The sequence below is a fragment of the Acipenser ruthenus genome, chromosome 28 (genome assembly GCF_902713425.1).
Source record: "Acipenser ruthenus chromosome 28, fAciRut3.2 maternal haplotype, whole genome shotgun sequence".
Lineage (NCBI taxonomy): Eukaryota > Metazoa > Chordata > Actinopteri > Acipenseriformes > Acipenseridae > Acipenser > Acipenser ruthenus.
In genome coordinates, this window is record NC_081216.1 from 17046693 (window position 1) to 17068994 (window position 22302).

Below are 22302 nucleotides of genomic sequence, written 5' to 3' on the forward strand. Positions count from 1 at the left end.
TAAGGCCAGTGGTCATAAGTATAGCTGGCTAACACATTTCATTAATTTAAAACTGTTATAACCTAATATAAAATTAGGGTCACTATTTAACAGTTGCTTTTTTTTTGTAGTGGAAGAAATTCAAATCATAACATTAAACGTGTAATATAGTAACTAGCATATGTCACGCTAAAATAGAAATGAATGGGAGAAATTACAAGCAAGGTTCAGGGCACAATCACTTTGCAGACAAACGTTCCCTCGCCCACAATACAATTAAAAGTATACACTTCCTATTGGGGCCCCCGGCAGGGAGCTCAATATAAAACAAAGTATTTCTTGTGCTAACATTTGCAGACACTCCCTGGGGGCGCAATATGAAGATTCTGGTCTGGAAGCCATTCAGACCCCAAGGTACTTATAGAACTGTATAGTGGTTAAGGAAGAGTGAATGGCCTGATGCTGTTAGCTGAGAATGGGTTACCAGGGCATGGTTCTTCTTGCATTCAGTAACAGTTTGGGCTTAATTAGATTGTATTGTAAAGCGGTGAATGGCTTTTGTAAATACCATCTGGGGAGGTCTTTTCAGCTGCATACAAGATGCTGTCATTCGCATACAGGTGATGCTTTTGAATCTGTGTGTGCAGACTTGGGCCTGCACACTTCATGTGATATGAAAACATCTGCTGTGACAATCTGGTATTGAATAAGTAATGATTATTACAAGTCCCAATTTGATTTAAAAAATAACCTTTTTTATATTCTGCAATATGCTTCTGCGCTCATTTGAATTGCAATAGCAATACAAAGCAACTTACTTCATGCATTAAAAATGGATGCATTGCATTGTCTTTGATTCATTGAAGCTGTGTTAAACTTTATGAATTTTGAACTTTGGTATGTATCAGTTATTTACAAAAAAAAAAGACATCCAGTTCACTTAAAATGAATCGGGCAAGGAGACTTTATTTTTTAAAGATTGAAAATAGATTTAATTTGGCTTCTAGTTTATGGGTAAATAGCTGCTTTGCCAAACATTGCCCCACTTATGGTAGCGTGCGCTGTGCCTTTATATTCAGTGTGCACACCCAGTCCCAATGGACATTTGAAATACCACAAAATGAAAAACAACATACCAAAACTATAGTCTGTGCAATCAGTCAGTGGCAGATGCATCGTGAAATATTTTGTGTGGGTCAGGCTTGGGTGAAAGCAGAAGAGCTTGGTTTGAAGCAAGACTGGCAATGCTGCCATGTCACTTGAATTAAAAGAATGAATTCTCTTGGTCAATTCACTAAACGCTCTTTTTAGCGACGAGTTTAAATGTATTGTTATATTACAGTGAATTCAAAGCAGAGATACTATATCTCCTTGGTGCATTAGCACGAAGCTCATTCATTTACAGCAACTCAGACTGCAGTTCTAATGGTCATGTTCTCGTCAGTGTGGCCCATGTTAATGAAGATTTTATCCTCATTGTTAATGCTTCTGGTTCCTTAAGCAGTGCACTTCTACAGTTTCAGTTGTGTGATTGTCAATTACAACAATTCAACCCCTGACACAAAACATGTTAAAAATTCCTGTAATACAGTATACTGCTTCGTACGACTGCACAGTATTTTGGTGTAAAACGATCAACCCTACTCACTAGTGTTACCATGGAAATTCCATATTACAATTTCTAATAGTTTTACTATTGACATCACACACCAAAATGCGACACACAATCTAAATATTAAAAGACTTTTGTAAGGATGCTATACTCATTTATGAAATAATACTACTAAAACTGCATGTGGAAAGTGATGTTTTTGAATGGACTATGGGGTATGTAGCTATTTTTATTTTTTGTTATTCCTCGTCACTTTCGTGTCAACTGGGTTAAGGAATCATATTACAACACCAAGTTGTATTGCATATATATGACGTATTGAGTAGTATAAAGCTGTTATTCGGGAGTCATTTTGTAATTATTTGCTTGAATTGTACAAAATATTTGGTGGATGGTGGTGACTAGACTTGAATGATATTTGGTTCATAAATTGAAATCGGTATAACTGAGTGGATATGAAACTCCTTTCAGCCCTTCAGCTGGCATTACTTTCCTTAGCCACCAGAGGGAGTACACCATTTATACCTTCACCAGAGACCCAAAATGTAATGATAAAGCAGAAGTATGTATGTGTGACAGGGTATTTACTGTTTGTGTGCTTCAGTGTGTATGTGTCTTTCTCTCAAAGATTAATTTAGCCCCAGGACACAAAGCTAGTCAGGTATGCTTCAAAGAAGCCATCCCCAAATAGCTTTAAAATTATGTATGATTCCGCACGAATAATAAACATGTCTGCACGTGAAACTGAACTTTATTATTATTATTATTATTATTATTATTATTATTATTATTATTATTATTTAAAGCTTGTTTGAGGTTATTGACATTATATTGAAGTTAAAAAATAAACTGTATAGCGATGTCTCTTCCGTAGAGGGCACTAAACTGTGCAAGGGTTTCATAGAGAGTAATCTAGAGGGCAGAGAGGACTGAAGCTGCTTTGCTCTGTCCAGCAGTGGTCACTGTTGGGCAAGGTGTAGGTCTCACCAAAGGGGGGCACTGTACAAGGTCCGAGAAGAATTGTTAGAGAACTGAACTGAACCATGTTAACTTTTCATCTCTACTGCCAATAAAACATGCAGGTTTGTTCCAACTGTAGTACTTCAAGACACATTGTTAGAAGTGTTACCTCAGACTTTGGGATTATCTAAACTGTCTTTATTTAGTGGTGTCTTTATTTATTTATTTATTTATTTATTGTCCCCATACTATTAGTATTTATCCCTTTCATTCCCTTTAATTAACAAATGATGCCCACATACAGAAATTCAACTACAGATCTTGTTTGTTTCCTTTGTATTTGTTGTAAACTATGGGAATAAGCTTAAGTAAATGACAAAATCTAGTGTTTGAACTATTTATTATTATGTCTTTTAATATACAAGGGTGATTAAAAAGTAAGTTTACCACATCAATGATATGGTGTGTCACTTATTTTCTTATCACCCTGTATATGGCTTCTGTTTTTGGTCAAGATTATTTTCTCCTCTGTCTTTCTTCTGATTTTAAGCTTTAATTCCTTTGTGGCTGTTGCATCTGTTCCATTCTCCTCCATTGCTATTGTTTTTCATTGCAATGTATTATTATTATTATTATTATTATTATTATTATTATTATTATAAGTTGTGATGACAAAATAATTCTTTTTTTTTCCCAGCCCTATTTATTGAATGCTGTAACATTGGTGCTTTTTGTATTTGTACATTGGTGTTATGAATAAATCAATAAATAGACAATTTTAGCATAATTTTTATCTGCCTAAGTGTGAACATTTTCCTGTTTTTTTTATTTGAATCTATGAATTGATTATACAAGTGTTGCGGTCTGGCCCTCCTCCTATTCAAATGCTAGCAAGAGCTCCATTCACAGTGTTAGTCTATCATTATTATTTATTTCTTAGCAGACGCCCTTATCCAGGGCGACTTACAATTGTTACAACATATCACATTATACATTATTTCACATTATACAGATATCACATTATTTTTACATACAATTCCCCATTTATACAGTTGGGTTATTACTGGAGCAATCTAGGTAAAGTACCTTGCTCAAGGGTACAACAGCAGTGTCCCCTACTGGGGATTGAACCCACAACCCTCCGGTCAAGAGTCCAGAGCCCTAACCACTACTCCACACTGCTGCTCCAAGTATTAGATTGTACAGTGCCTCTGTAAAACAGCACACTGTAGAATCCGGCACAATTTTCCAATCCAAAACGATTCAGAATTAGATAGATTTTACTGTACTCCAAAATGTAGTCTGTATTCATTAATTAGATGAAAAGTTTAAAATAGTTTTTGTACAAAAACAAACATTAATATATACTGCACTTTATTTAGAATTGAATTGCCTTTACTAGAAAGGAATCCTGTACAAGTGTTCTGTATGTAGTACAGTAGTGGCTAATAAAAAAATAGCCTAGACTACGGTGTGTGGTCCTGTAGTCTGAGAGTTCTGGCTTACATATGGTACATTCATAAAGCTCAATTACATCACAGATGAGTGGTTCTGACTAGGATGTACTGCCAGATCCTTGTTCGTTTGGGGATCAGTAAATACTCTCTGCTAGAAAAAGCCCTTCACATCCACCCCAGGCTCATATGGACTTTGTGAGTACTGTAGAGACGATGAGCTGGACGGTAGCCATCAATAAAAGCATATTGAAAGGTAGATCTGATGTTGGAAGCCTGGTGTTTGAATTGGAAACTCATTGTTACCACACGGTGATGAATGACGGCCTGGAGCTTAAATATGGAAAATGTTGAGCTTGTTACATAAGCACTGTGTGTTCCTGACTTTCCACAAACTGGAGCGAGTGACTAACACCTCCTTAAACTAAACAGGATTTCTTGCTTTATTTCCATTAGGACCCGACGCCCTTACGTAACCTCGGGCCTGCGTCTTAATGTTAGTGGTGCTCCGCTCTGCTGAGGAGAATACAAAGGAAAAGTTCTCTGTGTTAGTGGGAGAGTTTAAATGCTGCTGATACAATGTTACTGGAAGTGTATTTTCACAGCTGTGGAATAGCTTTCCCTGCAACGTGCCACACTGCATAACAGGGGGCTTTTGTTTCACATCTTTTTTTAGATTTTTTGCATTTCTGTTTTTTCAATGTGCACAATTTCTGATAGTGCACACTGGCCTACAGAGAGATTCTGATTTTGCACTCACCTTAAAGGTGTGTTGTATTTCGTTTGAGCACAATGAGATTCTTCGTGGAAAAAATATATCATGTGTTTAATTGTATTTATTTCTACATGAGTGCTATCATCAATCTGTATGAAACTTTGGGAAAACTTTATATAAGTTAATATGTACATCTGACCATCTTTTATAGTGTTATGGTGTCTTCTAGTGAGAACTTTGGGTGGGCAAGAGAACCACAGACCGACAGGGTCACCTGTAAATTTAAACTGACATTAAATCACGTTTTAATTAAAAAAAAAGACAATGGTTAATGCCGTTATTCATGTCCTGGAATGTTTTGGAATCTGCTGTTTTGATTGGCTGAGAGTGGCTTCAAGATTAATAATAACAAATGTAAGCAATTCAAATGCAATTACAGTATTACTGAACCAATGTTTTTCTTATTGAAATCATGTATTCGAGTGAGTAGTTTTTCATGATGGATTTATGTTAGTTTCAGATTGAAATATTTGTGTGATTACTTCATATGAATTTCTCATTAGTTCAGTAAGTCATATATTGGTTATTTCTCTCCTACCCTATTTTTGGTAAGACTTGAACTGAACAGGCACACTTATTATAAATGACCCTGTGGTTGTTATTTACAACAGCACGTAGACAAATGACATCTGCTGAGTGGACATTGTGCAGCTGGAAGCAACGGACCACACTGCCTCCAGATTACTGCATCACACATTGCACTGTATCTGTTGACCCGATGAGCAAATAAACAGATTTGTAAAAGATGACAAGGTAAAAATTCCCAAGGTATACTGATCCAGGAGTGACTGTATCCTAAATGATTGTTATCAAATTCAAATTTTCAAATGTATTTATTTAACCAGGTTATTACCCTTGAGATATACATCTTTTTACAAGGGGGAGACAAATCATTCAAACAGGACCAAAACATTTAATAAAAAAGAAAGCATCAAAACGATTCCGATTTATATGATCCAGGTATTAGTCGGTATTTACAGGATTTGCAAATAAATATTTCTGAGGCTGTTTTTATGTTCAAAGACAATGAGTTCTAAAGATGAGGTGCTTGATATACGAAGGCACGGTGGCTCATAAGATCTCAATTTAGGGATTTTAAAAGTAGGCATGTTTTGTCTACAATGTAATTGATGTAAACCCATGCAGGGGTTTTATATACCAGCTATACTTGGCTGCTCTGTACAAATGAGTAGAACCACAAGCCCTCAGTGAAGTCCAATACTGTAGCAAAAGGATGTGATGATTTCCCACAAGGGGCAAACCCTTCCTTCACATTTGAAAGAACTGTGGAAGGATTAAAGAAACCATTTATTCCAACCAATTGCTGAAAAAAAACCAAAAAAAACACCCGGAATGCTGACAAGTGAAGCTGACATGCTGACGCCTTGTCCTATAAGAGTAGGATTGTAGTCCAGACTGGAGGGCTGCATTACCTCAGTGAGGTCAGTGTTAGTCTGTATCCAATAACCCATTAGCTGCACTCTCTGGTGCATTAGCAGCAGAGTGCTAGAATCTGGGAGCCGCTAGTGTTGCATAATATTTATGTATTCTCTCTCTCTCTCTCTCTCTCTCTCTCTCTCTCTCTCTCTCTCTCACGCTCTCTCTCTCTCTCTCTCTCTCTCTCTCGCTCTCTCTCGTACCATCATCATCCAGTATGAGTCATTCAGTATTCAGTCAGCCTGGAGCCCAAGGCACACAAACAGAAGAATGGATCATTCTCCTCTCCATAACCAGATTAGGTCACTACTGTATATCATTCTGCTTCAAAATGACCTTTACTCATGAAAACATAACATGTTATTGGAATTGTTTTTTTTTTTTACATTACCAGGGTATTTTCAATAATGCTGAGTGGTTCTGGGACCTGGTGCTCCATTATGTTTTACTCAGTCTACCTTTACCTGGCTTTGAGCCTAAGCACTGAGCAGCCTTCCTCGTTCCATTCAAATGATGAACCGCTCAACTCTGCCGGTCCCACCTATTCTATATACGTGCAGTAGGTGAGGACAGCAGAGTTAAAAGGTCAATTTGTCTCATGTTTTCAATGTAATGCGTGTCGGTTCAGTCAAGTTGAAAGCAGGTAAGTAGCAGGGTTATGAAAAATATAGATTTACACATCCCACATGTTGCATCTCAGTTACATATGTGAGCAGGAGGATGATGGAAAATGTAGTTCTGAGAGGTCCATGCGGATACACGTGAAGCCATCTTAAGGCAAGAAATGCAATTTAAAAGTTTAAAAAAGTGGTCAAAATTTAAATAAATAAATAAATAAATAAATAAATAAATAAAACAATACACACACCTTACGTAAACAGTTGTAGCAACACATGGGAGCATGCAACACAATAAAATAAAAAGGTCCTTATGTACCCTTTAAAGTCTGTTTCAAAGCTTTTTTTTTTTCACAATGGCCGCTGGGGTCCTGTAAATCAATGCAGGAAGAAAAATAACAAGTGCTCTGGCTTTTCAGATCCGTAACCCATCATGGATCGTTACTGCTGTGTTACCCGTCCGCTCCAGCTCATCCAGAACTCTGCTGCCCGCCTGGTGTTCTCTCTGCCTCGCTTCGCCCACGCTACTCCACTACTCCGCTCACTCCACTGGCTCCCGATCACCGCTCGCATCCAGTTCAAGACTCTTGTACTAGCCTACAGATGCCTTGACCAGACTGCACCCAGCTACCTCCAGACCCTCATCTCTCCCTACATCCCCACTCGACCTCTCCGCTCCGCCTGCACTAGAAGACTAGCTCTACCTCCGCTACGCTCCCCTGCCTCCAGAGCCCGCTCCTTCTCCACCCTTGCTCCGCAGTGGTGGAATGACCTTCCTACAGATGTCAGGACTGCCCAGTCCCTGACCACATTCCGGTGCCTCCTTAAGACTCACCTCTTCAAACAGCACCTGTAGAACTCCTCTGTTTGTATCCTGGGACACTATCACCCTTCATTTAAATGTGCTTTATTTTGCTCTTATCTGCCCCCTATTTTACTGCATTTAATCCTGTACTTCAGAATACTATAATCTGCCAAGTGTTTAACCTGTAGTATTTTGTATTTAATCATATCCTGATGTAACTATCACTACTATCTGCTGTATTATTGAATTGTGTTTTGTCACACTTGTACTTTGCTTGAACAAAAGTTATTGTATTTCTTTCTCTTATTGTATTACTTGTATTGTAACACTTAATGTATTTGCTTACGATTGTAAGTCGCCCTGGATAAGGGTGTCTGCTAAGAAATAAATAATAATAATAATAATAATCCTTACACTATCAGTGCACTAATGCTGACATTTGCAAAGAGCTTTGAAATAGACTTTAAAGTTATGAGTGTAAAAAGGTGTGTCAAACTGAACAATATTTAGTGCTTTTTTCAATTCTCTGGCCTGAAAGGGAAGTAAAGAACTTTGAAGTGATCGCAGTACGGGATAGAGTTCGAATTGCTTGTTGGATCCAGCAAGGAAGAGTTTGAATGCTACCTGCACCTTTCATTTCTTATTTATGAACAAGCAGGAAGAGCTGGCTCCATAGAGATGCCCTCTAATGCTTTTCTGAATAACAGCCTGTCTGTAGAAATATATAATGGGAGGATTGCATCATTCACCACAGCCAACTGCTGTTATTTGTCTGCTGCTGTAGTTCACCCAGTGTGGATTGAATATGTTGAGCTATATATGCAGCGGTTGGACATTCACCTGCAGTAGTATGTAGCACACACTAGGTTATTTTTAATATACTTTCACTGTGTAACAAGGTTATGAAAACCAGAATCTAACCTAACGGCTTGGTAGATCACTGTGCAAGCTGTGGAAAGGTAAGCTCTTAATTAGTTTTACACCTGTGTATCCAGGCTTCAACATCAATAAGTGCTAAGAGCCCCATTGATTTCCAATCCGCTACCCAGGCGCTTGTTAAAGCACACCAAGACAAAACTCTTTGGATTAAAAAGGCTTTCATATATTCAAAGTGGATTAGAAATGGATGGCAACATGATCAAAGAGTAGCGCTTCGATTTACATTTTCATTTTTATTTCACTGTCTGTTTACCTGTTGAATTACTGTGGTTTGCCTTTCATCCATAGAGGGATTACAAACTTCCAACTCATTTCTTTCAGCTCTAAAAGACAACCATGGATAATTGAGAACTGAAAACTGATGTGTGAATATGTATATAGCTCTACATTGCATATCTATTTATGTATATTGAAATGGATTTAAGGGATGGAAATGAAAGCAGTTTGAGTTTAATAGAACACACCTGAGCTTGTTGCCTGCACACTGTAGCTAATAAAGCTCATAGTAAAACCTGGAATGGATATGTATGTATCTATACATGCATCTGACTGTGTATATATATATATATATATATATATATATATATATATATATATATATATATATCAACTCATCTATGTCATTAGTCATAATCTGTTACTTTATATTTTTACATTAACTGAATATTTCACTGGACAATTTGAATAAAAACATTTGAAACTAAAAGACAACCAGATACATGAAATAAATAAGTGAATGTAGCAAGGTTTAAATGATCTGAGCTGGATTTGAACCCAGCTGGGTCCCAGAGGAGGAAAGTCTTTATCAGTGAACAGCGCCACGGTGTAACCTAGTCTCCCACAAATGAGCTCATGTGCTAAAATTAGCTGTGCTGTTTTTGATTCCTGGTGCGGATGTGGCAATATTGATTGGAGTCCATATCAATAACAAGATTGGGTTTCAGGAAATGACCTTGTCGGCTGTGGTTATAGAGGCAGTGTTGATAAAGAGGGTGACTGCACTGCACTATCGCTGTGCCTGACCAGGCGGCATCAGAACTGCTAAAGAAAGAGAAACAAGAGCCCCTTCTCCAAGCTGGTCAATAGTTTCATGAAACGTAATGTTTTTAGGAGTGTGCTATCACTTTTAACCCTTCCACAGTAAAGTGGTTTGAACAAAATGCTTACCTGTCATGCACTTCCTTTCGCTACACCTCAAATGTGCAGTTTTGAAAGAAACACATGTTAAAGTCATCTCTGTTTGCAAGCCTTGTTTATTCAGGTACTGTTTCTCTTCCTTGGTCATTTTGCCTGCAAAGCTCAATGGGGTCCACATTCCTTCTGTCCTGTCATTAACCAGCCAACTGCTTCTTCTGTTGAGTGACATGCTTTTAGCACAGGTGAAGTGAAATGCCATAGGAAGTGTAACAGAGAGTAAGGAATGGAAACTGAGAACTGTCTTAACTTACGATGTATTCAAATGAAAACCCTGGACCTGTTTGCTGTAACAATTGTTGCTTTCAATTGGTTATATATACTGAGCATTAAAAGAAACGTATCACTTATAGTTGAGCATCAAAAGAAATGTATCACTTATATTTGGATACAATTTACTAGATGTGATCGAGAAATGACAAACTCTGTTTTAGATCAGGTGCAGTGACTTTTTATTGTGCTGATTAACAATTTACATCACGAAGGTGCTGCAAAATGATCTGTCGATCTTGGGCAGGTGTTGTGACTCTTGGTCTCCCAGTTCGTGGCTTATCATTGACAGAGTGTGTCTGGTTATACTGTCTCGCCAGGTTTGAAATTGCTGGCTGTGAGCACCCAAGATGGCGAGCCATAGTACGCTACCTTAGTCCAGCCTCTAACATGCCGATTGCACAAAGATGCTGCTCTCTTGACAGATGTGGCATATTGTTTTTTTTTTTCTGTGATTTTCTTTATTGCTTTTATTCAAGCTTGCAATTCAACAGCTGAAATCACTCCATATCCAGGGTCCAACCAACTGTCTCACTAATTATGTGATTAAGTGCATATGCTTCAGTTATAGTCACTCAAGTGTGTCATGGTCAAGGATGAATGATCGAGTGATTAAAAAGAAACCAAAAACATTTTGTCAATGTCCATCATTTATATACCTTATTTTTTTTGAAAATAAATGTGTTATAATAGTGATAAGTTTATTCTGATGCTTGGTAAATATATATAATTTATATTGCTTCTCCATCACTCCACTTTTTTACCATCTGGCTTAATTCCCCTCCCTGCTGTAACCCAGTTACCTATCAGGAGGACTGAACATCAAGGGGTGACCTTGATTCCAACTCTCAAGTCAGTGGCTTCTTTCCACCAGGCAATCCTGAAGTACTGAAGTTACTATACCAAACAACTGAACCCTGGAGGTGAGGCCCAACCTTGGACTCGTGGAACAAGCTGAGGTAGCTGAAGACCGATAAATTGATCCACAGACAATTTTCCTCACTAACCCAGCGGCCAAAGGCCAATAGGATTTGAAGCACACTCTTATGAGTCACCCAATGCTTAAATTGTCTATGACTTTTTAATGGAGTGATAATAAAGGTCACGCCATAGAGCCATGTGATCTAAAATGCAGGAAATCATTACCTGAAAGTAGTGGCTTACATTCAGAAAAAAAATTAAAAACAAACAAACAAAAAAACTTTTATTAGGAACACATATACTAGTTTCTTACTTGTTTAAACCTCCTACATGGCTTAAGACTGACCAGTAAGCCAAGAACTCCCTGCATCACAGTATGCCCACATTTTGCTCAACAGCAACCCCTGTTGGAAAAACAAAACATAAAATTGGAATTGCCACGGGTCTTCCAGTCCTCTGTGGAACTAGCTGGTGGTGCAATGCAGTGACACCTAGTGGATACAACACAAAATGTCTCCCAAGAGAAGTGTGTAAAACAAATTCAATTGGTTTTTATACCCTTTTCCCCCTGAAATATCGAAAAACGGCAAGGCCATTAAATATTCTAATTTGAACAGAGACTGCAGGAAAAGCAATAAGCACAAATGCAGTAGTCTAACTTTGACGGCAGAAAACACTGATGTGCATTGGTGGAGGCTTAACAGTATGGTCCCTGTCCTTAATGTGTTCATATGCTCACCTTGGGTTGCTATAACGTACCTCGTCCACTTAGATTCCTGGATCTGTTTAAGGGTCAAGTTAAATTGTAAGACACCATCATTCAAGATTTAAATCTCTGTGTAAATGCTACATTTATTATTGAATATTGAAAAGAAAACATACACAATGTGTAGGTGCTGATTGTAAGTTGTTGTTAGTATAAAATCAGTATAAAAACAACACCCTTTTTACACTACACTATAAAGGGTTGAGTTTCTTTAATTGACCACAAGATGGCAGTCACTCACCATCTTTAACTGTTGTGTTCCCCTCTGTTAGAAAACACAGTTGGTTCGGTCTCACCCAGTGGACGTCCCTCCTACAGCACGGGTCTCACCCTATCAAATCATCTTTGGTGGCAATGTAGACAATAGCAATGCATTGGTTCTATAGTAAGCAGCAGTGGAAACACAGGGTTTATTAATGCTCCAATACAATGCCATGCCAGTACCTTCTGTGCTTTACTAATATTTAAATCTGTATTAGCTGTATGAGTTATTATGTACAACTGCCAACTTTATTATTATTATTTATTTATTAGCTGAATTCCTGTAGCAACTGATATTTATGATCAAGTACAATTTTCAAGTAGTCAAACTTGTGCAATATCACTCCTGTTAACATCCCCTTCCGCTGATCACCACATTGAAATGCCCTGGCCATAATAAAAGGGCAGTCCAGCTCCTGCAACTATCACTCTGATTATTGTCTGGTTAATATCACTCACATGTATTAGTTATACAATTGATTTTCACCACACTTAATATCATTTGGAAAAAAAAGCAAAAGACCAGAAGGTTTACACGTAACTTCTGTACAGTATTGAAATATTCTGACATAAAGTGTATGAGTATGGTTGTACAATATTGCACACAGAATACCGCAACTGTTTTTAATTATAACAATGTATACTAGTAGACTGTATATGTAAAAATCGAGTTAATGTTCAGATACAAACAGGATAGCTAGGCCTGTCTAGTGTAAAATGGTCTCAGTGACTGGCTTTTAATGATGTAATGCAATGATTGGTTAATAAGCAGAAATAGGATGCCAGGGAGTCCTGGGGTAAGATGGGAATTCGTTTTTTTTTTTCAGGGTAAAAAACGAGTTCAGTAACAAGGTGGCCTTTCCTTTTAGAGTTATGTATCTGTATGAATATATTGCTACTAAAGTGTAATGACCGAAGGAAGCACAAGTAGCTAAGGTAGAGGTAATAAAAAAAATCATTTAAATATTATATTTGAAAATCAAAAACTCCATATTAGTTATGTCTTTAAAGCCCCAGCATGTCACCAATATTTATGGATTTATCTGATCAGACTTATGGAATTATGAAAACTGCCTCCCCTGAATGATTATTGGAGCAGCAGAGAGAGAGAGAGAGAGAGTCAGGTTTGCTGAGAGAATATGTTCTCTTATTAGATGCTTTTCTTTTTTTCTACATTTCTTCAGCATGACTGTATTGCAGTGTTATTAATGCTTGCCTGGGGGGCCCATCAAATAACATTTTGAAAAAGATTGAATTATTGAATGATTTTTGTTAAAATCCCACAGGGAGTGCTGTTTCACTTGGGGTCTATCGTGCTATGGCTTTGGTTGACACAGAGTAGAATACAATGGTGTAATAAAAAAAAATGGTGCGGAAGCTCATATCACATGGGCAATTAACTCACTGATTGATATGCTACTATATAAATGAGCTGTGAGGCCTCAGACACACAGCTTTAGACCTAAGATAATTAGCCATGTGATATGCATATACTGTATGGGCCTCAACAATGCCACCTATGGACACATTATATATATATATATATATATATATATATATATATATATATATATATATATATATATATATACAGTGCCTTGCGAAAGTATTCAGCCCCCTTGAACTTTGCGACCTTTTGCCACATTTCAGGCTTCAAACATAAAGATATGAAACTGTAATTTTTTGTGAAGAATCAACAACAAGTGGGACACAATCATGAAGTGGAACGAAATTTATTGGATATTTCAAACTTTTTTAACAAATAAAAAACTGAAAAATTGGGCGTGCAAAATTATTCAGCCCCTTTACTTTCAGTGCAGCAAACTCTCTCCAGAAGTTCAGTGAGGATCTCTGAATGATCCAATGTTGACCTAAATGACTAATGATGATAAATAGAATCCACCTGTGTGTAATCAAGTCTCCGTATAAATGCACCTGCACTGTGATAGTCTCAGAGGTCCGTTTAAAGCACAGAGAGCATCATGAAGAACAAGGAACACACCAGGCAGGTCCGAGATACTGTTGTGGAGAAGTTTAAAGCCGGATTTGGATACAAAAAGATTTCCCAAGCTTTAAACATCCCAAGGTGCACTGTGCAAGCAATAATATTGAAATGGAAGGAGTATCAGACCACTGCAAATCTACCAAGACCTGGCCGTCCCTCTAAACTTTCAGCTCATACAAGGAGAAGACTGATCAGAGATGCAGCCAAGAGGCCCATGATCACTCTGGATGAACTGCAGAGATCTACAGCTGAGGTGGCAGACTCTGTCCATAGGACAACAATCAGTCGTATACTGCACAAATCTGGCCTTTATGGAAGAGTGGCAAGAAGAAAGCCATTTCTTAAAGATATCCATAAAAAGTGTCGTTTACAGTTTGCCACAAGCCACCTGGGAGACACACCAAACATGTGGAAGAAGGTGCTCTGGTCAGATGAAACCAAAATCGAACTTTTTGGCAACAATGCAAAACATTATGTTTGGCGTAAAAGCAACACAGCTCATCACCCTGAACACACCATCCCCACTGTCAAACATGGTGGTGGCAGCATCATGGTTTGGGCCTGCTTTTCTTCAGCAGGGACAGGGAAGATGGTTAAAACTGATGGGAAGATGGATGGAGCCAAATACAGGACCATTCTGGAAGAAAACCTGATGGAGTCTGCAAAAGACCTGAGACTGGGACGGAGATTTGTCTTCCAACAAGACAATGATCCAAAACATAAAGCAAAATCTACAATGGAATGGTTCACAAATAAACATATCCAGGTGTTAGAATGGCCAAGTCAAAGTCCAGACCTGAATCCAATCGAGAATCTGTGGAAAGAACTGAAAACTGCTGTTCACAAATGCTCTCCATCCAACCTCACTGAGCTCGAGCTGTTTTGCAAGGAGGAATGGGCAAAAATTTCAGTCTCTCGATGTGCAAACTGATAGAGACATACCCCAAGCGACTTACAGCTGTAATCGCAGCAAAAGGTGGCGCTACAAAGTATTAACTTAAGGGGGCTGAATAATTTTGCACGCCCAATTTTTCAGTTTTTTATTTGTTAAAAAAGTTTGAAATATCCAATAAATTTCGTTCCACTTCATGATTGTGTCCCACTTGTTGTTGATTCTTCACAAAAAATTACAGTTTCATATCTTTATGTTTGAAGCCTGAAATGTGGCAAAAGGTCGCAAAGTTCAAGGGGGCCGAATACTTTCGCAAGGCACTGTATATATATATATATATATATATATATATATATATATATATATATATATATATATAATACACACATATTTTTAAAGAGGAGACAATTATCTATTCAGGAATACCAAGATATGTAATGAGGAAGTAGTCTGAATTAAGTTATCTGGCAACAAACTCCCCATCCCCAGTTGTACTGCTTTCCTAGAAAAGGGAGGACATTTCGGGGGACCATTCTACTTGAATATTTAGCCTATTTTTAAAGGGGAATGATAATCTATTCAGAAATACCAGGGTATTTAGTAAGTAAGGGGTCTGAGTGAGGAAACATGGGCAATAGAGAACTGCTCCATTCATACAACCCTGGCTGTCAGTTGTGATGGACAGATTCATGGCTGGCCTCATCGGTCTAGGTGTGTCATGCTAGGAGGTTGCAGATTCAGGGCTGGTCTCATCAGTGTCTAGGTGTGTCATGCTAGGAGGTTGCAGTTTTTTGGTTACCAGTGGAATGAGTTTCCAGGTCAACATAACAAAGAAACAGCCCCTGAGATGTGCAGGTCGGTATTGAGGTTGTTGCCTTTTATGAGCACTACATTTGCAAACATTAAACTCAGATTAGCAACTCATATTTAATATGAGCTTAATAGTACATTTTCCACATAACATGCATTTAAGATTAAAAACATAACATTGTGGTACTGCTATTTACTATGTGCTACCGGTGTAGCTGTAGTAACTATTTTTGGGATCTGTTAAATAATACAATTAGTTCTAACTAATGTTATAAATACTATGTGTAATGGGTAGTGCTGTGTGATGCATTGTCGTTACAGAATCTGTCCCTGGGCGGTGAGATGAGATGAAGTTAACTTAAAGCTTTAAAACCACGAATGCAGACGAGCCAGTGTGGTTAAGAACCATGCTTGCGCTATGCTGGGTCGCCCGACCTCCGCCCTGTTACACATGCACTTAATGTTATGTCGGCTTTCAAAGTGATAAAAAAGGATTATGTATACAGTTATCTATTGCAGATCATTTATCTAGTGACTCTGCAGCAGCAGTTGTGATGATAGTTCACCCCCTAGTCTCTGTAAGTCGCTTTGGATAAAAGCATCATTATGAAGGCGTTATTATTTGTTTATTTAGCAGACGCCTTTATCCAAGACTAGGGTGAGACTAGGGTGTGTGAACTATGCATCAGCTGCAGAGTCACTTACAACTACGTCTCACCCGAAAGACGGAGCACAAGGAGGTTAAGTGACTTGCTTAAGGTCACACAATGAGTCAGTGGCTGAGGTGGGATTTGAACCGGGAGCCTCCTGGTTACAAGCCCTTTTCTTTAATCACTGGACCACACAGCCTACTTATGAATGTAACATTGGGTCAAATTCTTATAAATCATGACTGTTGATATTCCACTTGAAGGGGTTGCCTAGCAGTGAATTTCTCAATATGTTGTGTAACCAACAGCTTCCTTAATAATTTGTGATGCAAACATCGGAGGTGCAGCTGCAAAAACAGCAGGGATGTCTCCAAACATCTTAAAAACCTGAGACATTATTAATGGCTTAGTCACACTAGATCTTAATCAGACTGCGATGTTGGTGCTCAGTGGGGGATTGTCTGGCTGTGTGTTCCACACTATCTTCTGAGGTGTTCAGTTAACCTGGCCTGGAATTCGGCTCATTTACACAGAAGTGTGTGCTACACATGTGTTTCTATTTTTATGGAACAACTCCAATTATGTAGGCCCCATATCAAGGCCCTGTGCATACCTACTATGACCGTTTGCAGTGTCCAAAAAAGTCTAATTATTTAAATTCAAAACGAACTGATTTAAACTACTAAATTACAGCTATACAGTAGTAGTGTTTATTACTGAAGACTACATTTACCATAGTAAGGTTGCGCTAAGGTCGTTCCGGTTTGAGACGGAAATCATACCGGGCAGCGAGGGAGGGGGCCGGGGGCGGATCTGTGTTTACTTCCGGCTTTCTTGTATGTGGTAGCTACAGATCGCAGTAGCAGTGTAGTAGCTCCAATATCGAGCAAAGGGTTCACGTCTGAGGAAAGAACAGCGGCATCCCAGGACTTTTTCACGCTTGCCCCGAACCCTGCTGAAAGCGAGCTGCGGCCACGACCTTCCAGCGGTCCACGGATAATATATAATAAAGGGCACATCGCAGCACTTGCTTGCTTTCCCCGTCTTCTTAACCTCTAAATGCAGCCCAACTCCCTCTGCCAGCCTCGAGAGCAGCCCAGGTCCTGCTGTCACGGTTGATGCTCCTGTTGTTATTTATTATACTAACAGGGCAAAGCCTCAGAAAAAAGGAGCGCAAAATAAAGGGACGTTGGAAAGAGACCCGACACACAGAGAGTAGTGAGGAGATCCGGATAAAGCAGGAGGAAGCCTCCAGCTTTTTTGTGGATTTATCCTTAAGCAACGATGGATTGGCTTATGGGGTAAGTGCTTGCATTTGAAACACACATCTTTTGGCAAATTGTCAAACGTACAAAAAAGAGTGCACGGCTGATACGGGTTCGTGGTTTCAAACACAAACAGAAAACAGTAGTTGCTTTTCTATGTGTATCTACTACTAGCTCACATGGCTTGTTGCATGCACAGACAGGTTCAGGTTTAAAAAAGCAACGTTGCATACCATTCATGTATGGAACAAGACTGGATAATGGGGCTGCCCTGTTGCACTTTAGGGATGTGTTTGTTGGTGCACTTTTCTCGTGGCACCGTTAATGCGTGGACCCTAGCAGGCCTGGGGCTACACTGTTACTCACTGTCCACCGGCTACAATTATAGCTGTCAGGAAATAAATGCATGCACGTGCCAGACTCAGTGAATGCTCACCCTTTTGCGAAACATGATTTTGTTTCTCAGGGGATGGGGATTTCCTATAACTGTAATTTTTATTTTAGGCCTGTGTGTTGCCACTAAAGTTTTCTTGTGCTGTTCTTACAGCATTGGATGATAGTCATAGCGATTTTGAAGTGCTCTTCATTTTGAACTTTCTGTACATATACTGCAGAGTGTAGTAGAGGATATGGGTATTCTTAGGGTATATAGTGCACTTTCACATTTGCTGAGCATGTTAGTTCAATTCAATGAGCCACTGGCAGTTGTGTACCATGCCAAACCTCCACCTTGGCATCTTAACATTTATCATCTAAGTTCCTAAAACACAAGTTCCTAATCCAGGGTTTCACAAATAGGCTTGGAGTGGATCTGGGTTTTGTTGCTCCAGGGAGTTAGGATTTTTCTCTGAATCTGCCTTTACCTTGCTCTGAGCTTGTCTGGAGTTTCTTGACTGGTGGGACCAACAGCCTTCTTCCTGCCATTCAAATCATGTGAAAATGTGACCTTTCAACTCTTAGCCCCACCTATTCTCTCTGCCTATAGGCTATGCATATTGGGTGGGGCTAGCAGAATTAAGTCACACGATTTGAATGGAATGAGGAAAGTTTTCAGTCCCTGCATTTAATGCCAGACAAGCTCAAAGCAAGCTGAAAGCTGTCTGCTCCCAACAGGTTTACGGATTAATAATGTTAATAGTCCACACAGACAACTGACAATATATTGTTCAGGGCTAGTGCTTGCATCTAAACCTAATGGTGAGTGGTAGAAGACAGTGTAACAATACCTGCAAGCATGTTAAACTTCTCTACCTGAAATAGTTCATGCCCGTTTAATGCAGTGCCTTTTTTTTTTTTTACCTAGAAAGCAAAAAAATCGTAACAGATGTATTTTTCACTGTTAGTTTTTACACAGTACTGTATTTGGTTAGGCAAAAAAGTGTAAATCATACACTTTATTTGGGGGAACCTTGACTGATTGACACCTCGAGTATTTTAAGGATTTATCGAACACCTTGTGTACAACCATCAATAATAATTTTATTTATTTATTTATTTAATCATTTAGCAGAGGCTTTTATCCAAAGCGACTTACAGAGACTTGCTTACAGTAGGACCTTGGTTTGGATTAGACATAAAACACAGTTTGACTTCCTTTGTTGCTGTTATTAATTGAATCAGCTGGGGAGTGAAACAACACTTTTGACTGCCCATTTTCAGCAGTCCCTATGAATAGATGCTGAGAACACAGCAATGGTGCCACTGCTACTGTAGCAATCACTTATAATTCAAAAGGCACTTTTAATATAGTTTGTACCAATACCCTCTTTAAATCTTCATTGTGTTTGTACGATAGACTGAGGTGCTGTATGTGAAGTAAAAGACCAGTAGCACTGACAATCCCTGTTCAGTTAAGTTGAGCTGCCCAGTGTCAAGTCAGAAATTGGAGATGCAGTATGTCAACTAAACCCCACTCTTCTTGAGAGTCTCAACATGCTTTTGGTTTCAGTGCTTGTAATGTCCAAATTATTTTGTAAGGTAGAGATTCATTTAAGAAAACTACTGTGAAGCTACCTAAAAACACAACATAAAAAGGTATCTGAAGCTATCCTTTTAAATGAGGATTCGTCAAGACTTTCCGTAAATGTCTTGGAGCGTTACAGTAGATGTTACTGTACGGGTCATTGGGGTACCAGAAAATGGGTACGTTATTTTGCAATTTTAAATAACATTTTAAGCCTGTATTTTATAACACTTATCAATGCCTTTTTTTTAACCTCACCATGTTGAAACAAACATGTTTAATGCAGGTGTAGGGCCTGTAATGTCTATAAAACAATCTCCAAAAAAGGCTTGCTGTTCCGCCACTGTCTCTTCACTAGTGGACTAGCTGACTGTAGTTATCTAATCAATTAAGTGGATCGTTTGAGAAGTTTCTATTCCTGTGCGGTCTGGAAAGGGTATTGGGTTACTGGCTGTACCAGCATGACACATTTAGCAGTGGTAGCAGTGACTTAAAGTGATATTTGGATATGAATTGCTTTTTTTTTTATTGACACTCTTCACAGTTGTTCAATTTGGTGTTTATTTCCCCCTTCTTGACACGTGTCCTGTAATATGGAAAAGCTTCATCTCCCTGTTGCAAGTCAGTTTTTTTAGTGAGCAAGGCAGCAGATCTGGTAAAAAGCTGATATATTGAGCAGGCACTCATTTGGCAGGTGCATCTGCATCTAGGACTGCACAATTACTAATGATTAATGACCGTCTCAAAAGTGACTTTGCTGCCGGTTTCCACTGCAGACATCCCTGAATGAATTACAGATTGAAATCCTTGAGAAATGGACAGCTGTCCCTTCAGAACCATCTCAGTCTTCATACTCGTCACATCAAATCACTGCCGTCTTGGCTGTCTATAGAGGGCCTTACCACATATTGACACTTATGTGGCTGGTGTTTCTAATTTTTTTAGTCCCTTGATTAAAAATACTGGGGATAAAACAGTTAGGCTTTGGAAAGTCAGTTTAACAACAATTGGCTCTTAAATTTACAAACTCTCAGCGTCTTCTTCAATTCAAGTGCTGGGATTTAAACACAAGCCGCTAGAGATTTCAGAGGGACAAAGATAGCTTTTCAAGTTAGTCTAGCTGGTCCAACAAGCAGCTTTCTGTACATCTTGTGTCTGTTGTGGCTGGAACAAACTGAAGTTTGTTTTTTGCCGATAGGCTTTAACTGCAAGCACCATGTGCTCCCTTGGTCAGAGTCCCACAGCTGATTGTGCATACTGTACTGTATTCAAAGATAATCAGCAATTAGAAAGATAATGGCAAAATAATTGGAATGTACACAGTGCAACACTGAGTTCAACAAAGGAGCCAAAGGCTAAATTCAGAAATTCAGACAAACTGTGTTTCTCCCAGAATAATCCTAAATGGGAGTCGATCCTTTCAACTGGTTATAGGCTGCAACAATGAAAGTCACTTTAAAATCAATTGTAAAACATACTCTTTAAGTGTCTTTTACGTTTTAGTATCATCAAACCTTTCGTGGGGGATTCATACCAAATGCGTTGACTAATTTGTTTTTAGAGTCAAAGGAATAATTCAGTGGCTTGACCTCAGCCAAATTCAAATGAGACTGCAGCTCTACCGTATTTGTTTGTGCCTGTCACTGAAAAGCCACATGTTCACCATGCTAAAATAAAAAAATACATACTAATCAGGGAGTCTTGGCTGTCGAAGCCAGGGACTTCTCATTAAAACCACTGTGGACGACACATGAAAATGAAACCCATGATTTATATTAAAGCCTACAGAGGAGCTACAGTATGTGAGTGCGTTTGAACTTGTGTAAGAAAATGATTGGTATTGTTCAATAAAATAAGAGAAAACAAAACTATACATTAGAAAGCATGAGTAGAGTATTAGGAGAGGATCCCGGCAACTCAACACCATGGACTGAGTCAAGTGCAGCATGTCTTCAGAACTTGATACAAGAATGAGAAGCACAGTGGTAGGTGAGCAGAGAGCCAGGAGACTCAGCACAGCCACTTTCTTACTGGGACCCCTGGCTAGCTGTCAGAATAGTGCTGGACTTTTCATTCTTCAGCCCAATAAAACTACAGCAGGTACCAATTCGGTGTAAGTTACATCTGTTTGTAAGTCCCATCCCCCTTTTGGGGGGCAGGAAAATACAATGAGGGAAAATTTTAGAAAAAGCAATTTACTGTTGCCATTTAGTAGTGTAATGTTGCACTACTGTTTTCTGAAAAGAGAAGAGACAAAACTTGAAACAAAGTTATCTGCAGTATTCTTGTTTGTTTTTAGTTTTTGCTAAAGAATAAAATCACTGTGGTGTGAAAAGAGGTTGAGTCTAACTGGCTAACATTGTGTTATCCAACATGTAATGAACCATTTACTGTACTTATGAGGATAGTCATTTCTTCTAGTTTTAGAAACATCGTCGTTGCTGTGGGTCTCTGAATTCAAAGCTGAGTGAAGCTGTTACTGTATTGTGACGGCCCAGCTAAAAGCTGCCCATTGAAATGTGAAAGATAAATACGCTTTGGAACACCCACATGAATAGTTTAGAAGAAATTATACAACAGAAAGCATAAATTGGTTATAAATAGATGAACAAGTTGGCTGCTTACATGAGTAACAGGCTTTGTAAATGCACATGATGTTTTGCCTTTATTGTACTCTATGAAAATGATTTTTATACCTGTTACATACCAGACCATTCTATTGCAAGT

The 22302-nt window shown here is 38.7% G+C and overlaps 1 protein-coding gene across 2 annotated transcripts in view; it reads left to right on the forward strand.

Annotated features, from left to right (window-relative positions):
- Positions 1–17135: 17135 nt before the first annotated feature.
- Positions 17136–22302, forward strand: part of LOC117435058 (MOB kinase activator 2-like) — an 82467-nt gene continuing 77300 nt past the window's right edge. The window contains exon 1 of one of the 2 annotated variants that reach the window (XM_059002941.1): positions 17136–17648. In XM_059002941.1, the coding sequence (XP_058858924.1) occupies positions 17466–17648 (183 nt within the window). In that variant the 5' untranslated portion in view covers positions 17136–17465. The remainder of the gene's footprint in view (positions 17649–22302) is intronic. The other variant, XM_034057956.3, reaches the window with a different exon arrangement.